This window comes from Talpa occidentalis, unplaced genomic scaffold (genome assembly GCF_014898055.3).
Source record: "Talpa occidentalis isolate TD23 unplaced genomic scaffold, MPIMG_talOcc4v2.1, whole genome shotgun sequence".
Taxonomy (NCBI): domain Eukaryota; kingdom Metazoa; phylum Chordata; class Mammalia; order Eulipotyphla; family Talpidae; genus Talpa; species Talpa occidentalis.
In genome coordinates, this window is record NW_026555331.1 from 30,950,723 (window position 1) to 30,963,770 (window position 13,048).

The 13,048-nt window shown below is 35.0% G+C and overlaps 1 protein-coding gene across 1 annotated transcript in view; it reads left to right on the top strand.

Annotated features, from left to right (window-relative positions):
* RNF19A (ring finger protein 19A, RBR E3 ubiquitin protein ligase) overlaps positions 1–13,048 on the top strand; it is a 45,678-nt gene that overhangs the window by 30,172 nt on the left and 2,458 nt on the right. Inside the window, 6 exon segments of the mRNA XM_037503225.2 lie at positions 2,951–3,095; positions 3,755–3,917; positions 8,055–8,169; positions 8,925–9,086; positions 11,400–11,613; positions 12,555–12,698. Of these exon segments, the coding sequence (XP_037359122.1) occupies positions 2,951–3,095; positions 3,755–3,917; positions 8,055–8,169; positions 8,925–9,086; positions 11,400–11,613; positions 12,555–12,698 (943 nt within the window).

Sequence of the window (13,048 nt, forward strand, 5' to 3'; positions counted from 1 at the left end):
ACTTCATCTGAAAATGAAGATAACTAATAATACTTATGTCCATATGGTTTAAACATATGCTGCTTCATAAGTGCTATGGCTATAGGAGGAAGGGCGACATCTGGTAGAAATTTGCATATATCTGGACCATCATTTTTTTAAAAATGACTGAGTTTGTTTTGTTAATATTTTTAAATAAACATCATAGTATAGTCATCCAAATGAATGTAGTCACCATGGGAGATGTATGTTTATTTCAGTAGTGCTACCCTGGAGTGCCTTATTGGTCACAACCCTTACATCCTGATACCGTCACTTAAATTATCCCTTTAATGTCGATTTGATTTCTGGAAATTTCAGAAAGTTCCTGTGTAGCTGAGCCTAACAATTATAGTATCATACCAAGTTGAATCACTGGTTTGGGATGAATCCAAAGTTAAGATGTGACTGATCATGAGAATGATTTTTATGTATATGTGTGTATATATATGTGTGTATATATATACAAACACACACACACATATATAGCTTTCAAAGTAATTATGAATGGAAAATTTCTCAATTCAAGCCAAATATTAGCATTGTTGGAATAAATGTTACCTCCCATGATGATTATTTTAAAAATTAAACTTCTTTTGCAATTTTTCCATGTGCATTTAAAAACCTTACAGTTCTGAAAATTTAAAGTACATACACTTTTACCGACAATGCTCCAAAAAAATCAAAACTTTCAGGAAAAATATGTGATAATTTCCTTTCATAATACCTGCTATTCCAAATATCTTGATGTTTTTTGTCTTTTATCTTAACACATTGAAAAATCGATCTCATTTTTCATTATATTACTTAGTATAATAGTAATTAGTTGGCTTTGCCTAATAAGTTGCCTGGAGATAAATAAATGTGCTCAGTTATATGGTACATTTAATAACTTATATTACCATGTTTATTTTTGTCTGTATGACAGCATTGTATCTACATAAGACTCATAGCTACTAGGGAGTTTATCCACTTGAAATTGCATCTTAAATGAGTGACATATTTTTTCATTTCTGTTACTGTATTTCTCCCCTTATGAAAAATATACTTAATTGGCTTCCCATCCTTACTTCAAACTATTATATCCTAATAGACAATCACTGTTAACATTATGTTGTAAGTCCTTACAGGTAGCCTATGTGTGGAAGGGTGTGGATAAAACAGATTTGGAAACACTGTTTCCACATTATGGTGTATTTTGAGAGATGACATCATTATAAAAGCACAATATTTTTTTTTTCTAATTTAGTGGTTTAAGGAAAAGGGACAAAGCAGACAACAGCCTTTTGTAGATAAATAGACAGGAAGTGAAAATAAAACAGTTACGGGTATATATAAAGACATCAAAAAATACATTGCCTTTGGTGTTAATTCTCTAACATCTAATCTTAGCATATTGAAAGGCTGAGAATATATGGGGATGTCACCTTCAGTTTGATCTGAAAGTTGCGTGCACCAGAGCCAAAGCCTGAGTTTCTTTACTCCATCCACAAAATGGTTTATTTCTTGCATAAACTCTGCAATGAGGAGGTTTATCAATTAGCATGCCACTTTTGCAGATAGTTGTATTAGCATTCTTTAATTCGATGTGGTAGATGTTATATCAACTATAAAAGCCTGCTTTCCTCATTTATGGCCCCGTGTTAAAAAAATCTTTAATGCAGACTTTATGTTCTTTGGATCATTTTTAAATCATCACTTACTGATATTTTTAATTTTTATATTCTAGTAATTATCGTTTGTCTTGGTCTGCCTGAATAGAGTTATCAGTTTGCTCAAAATTGTTTGATGCATTAAGACATTAAAAGTGAGCATTGACCATTTGTTAAGTTAGTGCTTAGAAGAAGCGCTAAGGAATCCTGAATTCATTGCTCAAACACAGGTAAAATTTGACCATAAAACTTTTAGAAAGGAAAATAGAATATAACTTAATGTTTATAATGTAAGAAATTGGAACAAATACTTGAATTCAGTGACTTGCGCTATAAATATCTTCCTAATCTCTGTGTATATAGATGGCTAATAATAACATTAAAATTATCATGGGTCGGTATTTAAACCGATGCCAAAGTTCAAAATAGTTTTATAATTTGAGATAACAGTCTGTGCAAGTGATTCCTAGTTCTGAATCACTTATTTTAACTTGATACCTTTGTATGTTGTAACCATATTACTGTGTAATAAACATTTGAATAAATAAACAGAACAAAGATAACTAATTTAAAAAGTCATGAGCATAACCAAATATGGTTGCTTTAATTCTGAAACTACTTTCCATCATTTATTAAGTGTTTATAACCATATAACCCTTCCTTAGCCACTTACCCCGTCCCTTTTATACTGGGTGCTGATTCATTGCAAGACCCATCTGTTTGTTTTATGAGCTAAAATACAAGGGAAAGGGCTGCTTTTCTAAAAATGTCTGTAATTGTTATTTTTAGTGCGTATAGTCAATGTTAGTTAGAAAAAAGCAAACTCATAGTCCTTTGTATATAGTGCTTTAGATCAATATCAAATTGTCACTTTGTGTTCGTGTGTATTCACTAGAGGAATAGTATGCAGAATATCTACATTTTAAGTAGATAGTTAAACAAATTCTAGAAAATGATGTGCCACTCAGAGAAGACAGCTTTGGGATTAGAGACAGATTTTGCATAGTTCACAATTTATCTTGTCCTTGGTTCCCTTTTCTCTTTGTTTCCATTCTTTTGTTACTTTTTTTAAGAATTGTTTATAATTTGGAGTTTTAATGTAAAATATGTCCCCTTTCTAGAAGGGTAGAGAAAATGCATTTATATATACTGAAAGTAGCAGGCTACAGCTATCAGACTATATGATTTTTTTTTGGCAATGCTACAATTGATAATAATAATTGAAATAGTTGTTTTTAGATCAGTTTTATATATTAAACAGGTCTCTATTTTCCTAATAGCTGATGATATAAAGCCATGTCCACGATGTGCTGCTTATATAATAAAGATGAATGATGGGAGCTGTAATCACATGACATGTGCAGTCTGTGGTTGTGAGTTTTGTTGGTTATGTATGAAAGAAATCTCAGATTTACATTATCTAAGGTAAGCTTATAGAAGAAGCCATTTATACTTAAATGTAAATTTATAAGACAAGAATTTTTTTGTGAAAAAAGTATTATCCTAAACATTTAAAAATTTGAGATTAATGAGATACTTACTTAAAGGAATCTGTTTTCTTCTATTTTAGATACATAAATTTAAAGGCAACCAAATTATTGTGCTAATTATTTGGGATTAATAAATATTCAAAACAGAAAATGAAGATTTGTTTTTGTTAAACTAGAAGCTATTATCTAGTACCCTGTGTAATTATACTGGGTCGTAAATATTTCCACTTAATTTTAATGTTTCCACTTCATTACTTTAGGCCACTGTTAGTTTATGACATAATAATTATGTGGCTAAAATAGATAAAAATAAGCATGTTTTGGATTCATTTACTGCTCACAAACTAATGCAGTATTGTGAGGCTAATCAAAAACTAGCAATAAACATTTAACCTGAATCACAGTTATTAATCTCCTTTAAAAGTAATTTGTGGTAGTTCTTACCTTGATCTTTCTGTTTTTAATGAAATCAGAACTCAAAAGAAAAAAGCCTCATTCAAGTGTGAGAAATCTTTTATTGCTTTAATGTAGTTTAGTAATTTGTTGTTAGGGTGTTTTATAGCAGTTACTTTACATTATAATTTTTTCCATTAGTCCATCAGGATGTACTTTTTGGGGGAAGAAACCCTGGAGCCGAAAGAAGAAAATATTGTGGCAGCTGGGAACTCTTGTTGGTGCTCCTGTAGGAATTGCTTTAATAGCCGGCATTGCTATCCCTGCAATGATTATTGGCATTCCTGTATATGTGGGACGTAAGGTAACATGCAGCTTTATCTTATTTAAAAGTCTTTAGGTCAAGGATCAAAGATTTGTGCTTTGTTTTTATTTGTTTTGAAAGACAAAGGTCAGTTTTAGTATCTTCAGTATAAATCAATAATTTTTTTCATAACATAATAAATATTGTTAGTGTCTGGCAAAATTTTGTATGCATAAAAAGACTTGCTTTAAGATATCTGAATTAGAAAACTCACTACATTTGCATTACAAACCAACTAAGTATAGAGTATTGAAGGATATTTTTCTTATGGGTATATCCTTGTAAAATTGGTTCTATAAAAAGTTAATAGCTTAGGGCCTCCCCGGTGGCGCAGCGGTTGAGCGCTGGGTTGCGAAGCTGCCAGCAACCTCTGCTGTGCAGGTTCGATCCCCGGCTGCTCCCCGGCCACCGGAGAAGGGTCCCATATGGCGCGCAGACCTCTCCTGCCGCCCGCTGCTCCCCTCAGCAGTGTACTTCATCAGTCTGCCTATTCTGTTTCCCGCTCTGGCTCTGGTGAATTCTCTCACCCTCCCGCGCTTCTGACTGTACCCAGTGCTTGTATATATGCATGTATCAATCAATCAATCAATCAATCAATAAATAAATCTTTAAAAAAAAAAAAGTTAATAGCTTAATAACACATACCATCAGCAAAACTAGTCAGCTCCTGAATTATTTCCAGCAAAACAAGGCCAATCCTCTCCTATATAACAGACATTATTTTTTATAATCAGATAAATAACAATACATAATACTTTTTTTGAAAACCAGCTTTGAGACCAAGGACAAACATAGATATTGTAAGTCAAATATTTCAGAAGATTTTAAAAACGAAACTGAACTAGCTTAAAGTCCCAGAGTAGCTGATTATAATTTCTCATGTAGTTACCAAACAAGATTTTGCTGAAAGCAAAATGGCTTATTTTGATACTTACAAAAGGAAAAAAGAGACTTATACAGCACATACCTACAAATAATTCAGAGGAGAGATTGTTACACGTCTCCTTTTTTTAAATATTTATTTATGCATACAAGAACTGGGGTATAGGGCCTCTCCTAGTGGCACAGACGGTTGAGGGCAGCGCTGTGAAGCTGTCCGCAGCCTCTGCAGCTCTGGTTCGATCCCGACCGGCCGGTAAGGGTCCCGTATGGCATGGCAGACCTCTCCTGTCTCGCCCGCTGCTCCCCTCAACAGTGTATTTCAGTCAGTCTGCCTGTTCTGTTCCCTGCTCTGTCTCTGGTGAATCCTCTCACCCTCCCGTGAATCTGGCCTGTACCCCGGTTCTTGTTTAAATAAATTAATAAAAATCTTTAAAAAAAAACAAAAAACTGGGGTATAGGCCAGAGGTGTGGGGGGTGAGAGGATTCACCAGAGACAGAACAGGGAACAGAACAGGCAAATTGACTGAGATACACTGCTGAGGGGAGCACTGAGTGAGTCAGAAGAGGTCTGGTGCGCCATGTGGGTAGCTCCCTGGCTGGGGATCAAACTCATGCTGCAGTGGCTGTGCTGCAGTGGCTGTAGATAGCTTCATAGGTTGCATCTTAACCCCTTGCACCACCAGGGAGGCTCTACAAGACTCCTTTTTTCAAACATGTGCCATGTACCATTGATTAGGGGTCCATACCAGCCCAGGAACACCTATTAAATCCATATAGAACCTAAAAACTGAGTCTTCATTTATACTAACAAATAGAAAATGTGGTGAATGTAATAAAAAAAAATTAAGTTGAACTAGCATAGTGAAGTAATACGATCACAATGAACATTGGTGCTTGATGCTGCACAATATTCTGGAGGATTTGCTTCATTCAGTCTGTACCTAAACCTTTTCACTGTTAATCTGTCCCACAAGATTCATTGTACTTTACAGCCTTAAAAATAACCACATAATAATAAGTTATTTTATCTCATCTGTAATATTGCTTGAAGTCAAGTTACTGAATTTTACCCATACACTTTTGACTCTGTTTTGAATCTGTCTTAAAACAGAGAGGAAGATGTGCTTTAGTACCTTCAGCTCTTTGAAACCATGAGAATAAAGATACTGAGCTATTACCCAAAGTTCATGTAATATCTCACAAGCCACATTCATAGTGAAATTAAGTTCTTTTTGTTAATACCAATACTATGATCTGAGGCCTACAGCAAGGGAGGGCAAACATAGGGGAGGGTCAAAACAGGGGAGAGAAGAGTGCAAGGGACTGTGATGACTGTTCATGGATGATGTGGGTGAGAGATTTATGGGGCTTGCACCTGAGGGGAGAAATCAAATGCTGTACAAAAATGAACAACAGTGTAAGTAAATAAAAAAGTTTAATCAATTAAAAAAATCCGTACTATGAAAAAAAGATGCCTTGTTGGTCCTTTCTCTCTCTTCCTTACTTTGACCTGTAAATGAACCAAGATCCTGAGTCATTTGAAACTATTTTTCTTCACAAAAGTAGACCTGAGGAAAAAAAATGATTGTTAGTTATCTTTGCTTATTAGTACTGCTTTTTAAGGTTGATTTTTTAAGTTGTGAAAACCTCCCCTAGGAGCCAGTTTTTACCATTTAGAGATACTTGTATAGAAGGAAACTGTGGAATGCTTAATTTCTTAGAAGTACTATTAGTCAGTCTTCTAGCTTATAACTATGTTGAAAATATTTCCTCCTTTGTTCAAAACATACTATTCTTGAATAAAATTATAAAGACTGCTATTACTTAAGACTTTGAAAAGAGTGTATTTTCAAATACAAAGTAAAATCTTACTATATCATACCTTATAAGATAATTACTAATAAAGAACAAATTATTTACAAGACTATGGTTTAAGAACAATAATTCATTTACCTTCCCCCAATAATTAAGAATAGAAATACCATATAATCCAGCTTTTCCTCTGGTTGGTATTTATCCAAAGAATGTGAAAATACTTATTTAAAGAGATATATATACCCATGTAATTTCATTCATATGTAGTAGATGATGAACAAAATGAACAAATAAAACAAAAACAGACTCTTAGACTGCATGAACAAAATTTTGTTTACCAGGAAGAAAGGGAGATGTGGTGTGAACAAACTGGGTAAAAGCAGAGTTGTATAGTGATGAATGGAAACTAGATTTCTGGTAACAAGCATGATGTATATATGTGTACAGATGTTGATATTAAGGCTATACACCTGAAACCTATATATTGTTATAAACCAGTGTTATTTTTTTTCATTGCAGTAGCTTATTTTTCTTTTTTTAATATTTATGATTTTTAAAAAATTTTAACAATATTTGCTTCCCCCCACCCCCTCAGATTGAGTCCCCATAGAATTTCCTTTCCCAAGGCACCCATGCACCATCACCACAGTCCCCTGTGCTCCTCCCTCCCTCCCTCTCATCCCTCTCCCTCTTCCTTCCCTGCAGTATGTCTCTGATTTATAATTGTCTGTTTTTGCTTTGTTGTGTTTTATACTGTTGCTATTTTTTATATATACTGATGTCTTATTTGGTTCCCCTATATTCCTGCTATAAGTGGAACCATCTGATATTTTTCTTTTTCCTTCTGGCTTATTTCACTGAGCATAATTCCTTCTAGCTCCATCCATGTTGCTGCAAATGGCAAGAGTTTATCTTTTTTGATTTCTGAATAATATTCCATTGTGTATATATACCACATCCTCTTGATCCAGTCATCTATTTTTGGGCATTTGGGTTGTTTCCAGGTTTTACCTATTTGAACAGTGCTGCAAATAAACATAGGTGTACAGGTGCTCTTTTGAATCAGTGTTTTTGTGTCCTTTGGATAGATCCCTAGTAGTGGAATTGCCAGATAGTGTGGAAGCTCTATTTTTAGTAGACTGAGGAACCTCCAGACAACTTTCCATAGTGGTTGGACCAGTTTGCACTCCCACCAGCAATTTGTTGTTGCTTGTTTTTTTGATATGTGCCATTCTTACTGGTGTAAGGTGGGATCTCAGTATGTAAATCAATGTTATTTTAGTAGACAAATCATCACAGTAAAAAGATATGTTTATGTTGAATTAGGACACAACTATGAACTTATAAGTTATAATTTCTAGCAAATGTAGTTCTATTTCTTTTAAGTTAAATATGTATTTTCTCTTTAATCACCACCCCCATTTTTATTTTTAATTATAGATTCATAATCGATATGAAGGCAAGGATGTTTCCAAGCACAAAAGGAATTTGGCAATAGCTGGTGGTGTAACATTGTCTGTAATTGTCTCTCCAGTTGTAGCAGCAGTAACTGTAGGTAAGAATATGCATAAAAATACTTATGACCTCAATTTTTTATAGAACTAGAGTTTTATGGAATGATTTTTTAAAATAATTTTTTAAAAGATTTATTTATTTATGCATACAAGAGCTGGGGTAAAGGCCAGAGGTGTGGGGGGTGAGACAATTCACCAGAGACAGAGGGGAAGAGAATAAGCAGATCAACCAAAGTACGCTGCTGAGGGGAGCAGCAGGAGAGTCAGGAGAGGTCTGCTGCGCCATGTGGGTTGCTCCCTGACTGGCTGGGGATCGAACTCATGCTGCAGTGGCTGTGGATAGCTTTATAGATTGCATCTTAACCCCTTGTGCCACCACGGAGGTCCTTTATGGAACAATTTTAAAAAACAAAGAGCATTACATTGTTGATAATTGAATTATATTTTTATTTAAGAACAACTTAACCTGATCCTATGGAAAGTATTGAAGACTCAAGAACCTAACTGCAGGATAGTAAATTGTTAGTGGCTTATTCCTCTTATTTCCCCAAATACAGTTTAAAGTCCTAACACTTAAAAAGAAAAAAGTCAACACCTTTTTCTCCCCTTATGTATGTTACCTTTTTGAAAAGCTGAGGCTGTGAATTTGCTTGTGTCCCTTAACAACTAGACAAATCCACTTTTGGCAAGGGTTGCAAAACCCTGGCACTTTTCTTTTACATACCTTCCTTTGCGAAGACTGGCTATAACTCATACTTCCGTGATTTAATTTTTATTTCTAATGATTCTTTTTTAGGTATTGGTGTCCCTATTATGTTAGCTTATGTCTATGGTGTTGTTCCAATTTCTCTCTGTCGAAGTGGAGGTTGTGGAGTTTCAGCAGGTAACGGAAAAGGAGTCAGGATTGAATTTGATGATGAAAATGACATAAATGTTGGTGGAACTAACACAGCTGTAGGTAAGTCCTTTGAGTGAAGGAAGAAAATATACTTAATAGTATTAGTATATACTAATAGTTTAAGTGGGGGAAGGCTGCAGATAACATTTACGTCAGAGTTTCCATTGACTTCAGTCAGTGAAATGAATTGCCAAGGAAAGGTATGTGGGTGAAAGAGGCTTGAGAAGTTCTGGGTTTCTAACCTCCACTAGAAATATTTCTTAGAAATTTTAAAATTTTAATCCTAAATTTTGCCTAAAACATTACAAATTGGTAGGAAAAGGATATAAAAAGAAATGCAGTTCACTTTAAAAGAAGAAATATATGGCCAATGAATAGAAAATATTTTCAGCCTACTGTTATTCAAAGAAATATAAATTAGTATAATAATTGGAGAATGAAAACACCTACATGGACTTCCAGTGGGAATATAAGTTACTGACTTTTAAAAAATGTGCAAGTGTTATATTCCAGCAATGCTTGTTATCAGAATTTATCTTAGGGATATAAATCAGGCAAATGTGCAAAAACAGTATCTATATTCTAACCTCCCATTTTCCCTTGAACTCACTTCAATCAGATTTTAATCCATACCATTCCCAAATTTCATTTCTGACGATTCACTAGAGCAGAGTCACCAGTGCTGTGTCACCAAATATACAGTGCTCAGTTCTCAGTCTTCACCTAATATATAGGTACACCTGACATGGTAGACTGTGCCCTCCTTAAAGTGGCATCTTGACTTGTCTTCTAGACAAATCTCACCTCATCTACTGGCCACTACTTCTCAGTCATCTTGATTGGTTTCCTCTCCTAGCCATAAATTTTAGAGTTTCCCAGAGCTCAGTTCTAACACTTAATTTATTTATTAATTTATTTATACTCACTCTCTAGGTAATCTCATCTGTTAAATAATATATAGTGATCACTCCTTTCATGTCTAGTCTTGAACTCTTCTCAAGACTGCACACATGTACATCTAACTCACCTCTTTAATTTGTACTTGAATGTCTTGCAAGTACTGCAAGCCTAATATGTCTGTAACTAAATTCTTCACTCCAGATGCTGTTATTCTCTCAGTCATCTTCACCTTGGTAACATCCATCCTTGCTCTTGTTTGAGCCCCAAACTTTCACTTACAGTGATAACCCAGTTTCTCCTTATTCCATCTAATCCCATCCGCAAATTCTGCTTCTTTCAATATATCACCATAATGCAAATCATTTCTTAACCCTTCATTGCTATTCCATCCTTCAGGTTACTAGCCTCTTCGAGTATTGTAAAAGCCTTTTAATTGATCCATTAATTTCTCAGCTATAATGTAGCCATAGTGAGACTTCTAAAACATAGACCATGTCTTTCTTACTCGGGCTTCTAACAGTATTGGAGGAAAAATCCACAGTCCTTATCATGACTTATAATGCCCTCCCTTTATATGATCTATCCCCAGCTGTGTCCCAGAAATCATCTCATCAGTCTTTTATTTTATACCACCCCTCAATGATTCCAAGATGCCAAGCACATTCCCATTTCTAGGCTTTTAAATTTGCAGTTCCCTCTGTCTGGAATGCTTTCCCCACAGATAATTTCATGTTTCACGCCTTTGCTTCCTTTGACTATCAGAGACCTTCCCCAAGCACACCTGATATATTAGGCATATATAAACTCTTCATCACACTCACTGGCTTTTACTCCCCTTTCCTGTGCTTTATTTTTCTCATAGCATTTATTACCATATGATTTATTGTTCTCCCAACTAGAATGTAAGTTTCTTGAGGATAAGATGTGTCTCTCCATTCTGCAAGGGAGGAGGAAGGAGTAGGATAAAAACAGAGATGGGAAGAGCACAAAGGACTATGGTGATGGTGCATGGGTGAATTGGTGGTGGGAATTTTACAGGGACTACACCTCAGAGGAGAAAGCAAATATTGTACAAAAATGAAGAATGATGTAAAAAATATATAAAATAAAATAAGATAATCACAGGGGGAAAAAATATATCTCTGATTCACAAAGCTCAAGTGCTTAGAACACCAAAGTTAGCTAAATTGTTCAACAATCAGGTTCTTTATAGAATTCCTAAATCTTGTGGATGTTTTAAAAAGTAGTGTTCATTTCAAGTTGAGGGACACTCCCCATCCAGCTTTACTCTTTGAATTATTTTTCTTTACTTTTACCCTATAGTTATGTATCCCTCACTACAGACATCTTCACCTGTGTATCTTGTACTTTTACAAAATAAAATGTCTTATCTGAAATCATGGAGGAATACAAGAAGACAGAAGTTAATAATCGTTTAATTTAAACTAATTTCTTTGAAATATTTGCATTTAGACACAACTTCAGTAGCAGAAGCTAGACACAACCCTAGCATAGGAGAGGGAAGTGTTGGTGGTCTGACTGGCAGTTTGAGTGCAAGTGGAAGCCACATGGATCGAATAGGAGCCATTCGAGACAACCTGAGTGAAACAGCCAGCACCATGGCACTAGCTGGGGCCAGTATAACGGGAAGTCTGTCAGGAAGTACCATGGTAAACTGTTTCAATAGGTAAGAAAAATGTGCCTTGTGTTGTTTTGTTTTTGCCTTTTAGCTATAAATGGTTAAGTAGATGAGAATTTAATTAACAAAAGTTTGATTTCATATAACCCTACTATGTCAGGATTATAAACAGTAAAATTAAAAAATGAAATCTAGTGATAAATAGGGGGTTTTTACTTGTTTTAATTTTTGTTTCTCTTAAGTTATAGTGGCATATATTATGTTTTTTTAAGAGTTGAGTATTAATTTATAGAACCATTTTTAATGACCAAGATTTTTGGCTCACTAATTTGTCATGTAGAATGGTTGTGATAATTTATTCAGATTTTGGTTTTGCACTGAAAGATGGTAAGCAAATTGCCACATCCTGAGTGAGAATAATAGCATATTTATTTATTTATTTTAAAGATTTGTTTATTTATTTATACAAGCACTGGGTACAGTCAGAAGCATGGGAGGGTAAGAGAATTCACCAGAGCTAGAGCAGAGAGCAGAACAGGCAGACCGATGAAGTACACTGCTGAAAGAAGCAGAGGGCGGGAGGAGAGGTCTGCGCACCATATGGGACCTTCGCCTGGCTGCTGGGGATTGAACCGATGCTGCAGAGGCTGCGGGCAGCTTTGCAACCCAGCGCTCAACCGCTGGGCCACCAGGGAGGCCCGAGAGCATATTTAAGTTAAAATTATCTATGGTCATTTTGTGTTACTCTCTTAACTACCTTATTTGGCAGGGATCTTATTTTTTTATTTTACTTGGATAGCTGGTACTATTCAGTGTGTCACAGCAAAATTTAAATAATCAAATTTAAGAGGAAATTTTAAAAATGGTAATAGTTGTTTGTAAAATAATTTCTTGTTTCTAGGGTTCTTAATTGAGTTATTTAAATATACTTATTACAGTAATGCTGATAAATATAATTTTGGTTTTCATGTGATACCTCCTTCTTTAAGGTTGGAAGTACAAGCCGATGTACAGAAAGAACGGTACAGTCTGAGCGGAGAATCTGGCACAGTCAGTTTGGGAACAGTTAGTGATAATGCCAGTACCAAAGCAATGGCAGGATCCATTCTGAATTCGTACATCCCTTTGGACAAGTAAGGAAAGAATTGTTATAAAATCAGAAGTATTTTTAAAAGAATAATCCCTGTCATTAGGCAGAATTATCATGAACAATAGCTACCAACTCTTAGGTTCTCTGGAAAAAGTAAATGATGAGATGCCCAGAATAGACAGTCCATAGAGATAGAAAGCAGCTTAGTATTTGCTAGAGGTTGTCGGGAGGGAAAAATGGGAACTGACTGCTGTGTACAGGGTGTCTTTGAAGGATGATGGAAATGTTCTGAAGTTAGTGGCAACGGTTACACAACTCTGAATATACTAAAAACAACTGAGTTGTGCAGCTGAATTTTATGGTATATGAATTATATCTTAATAAAACGGTTCG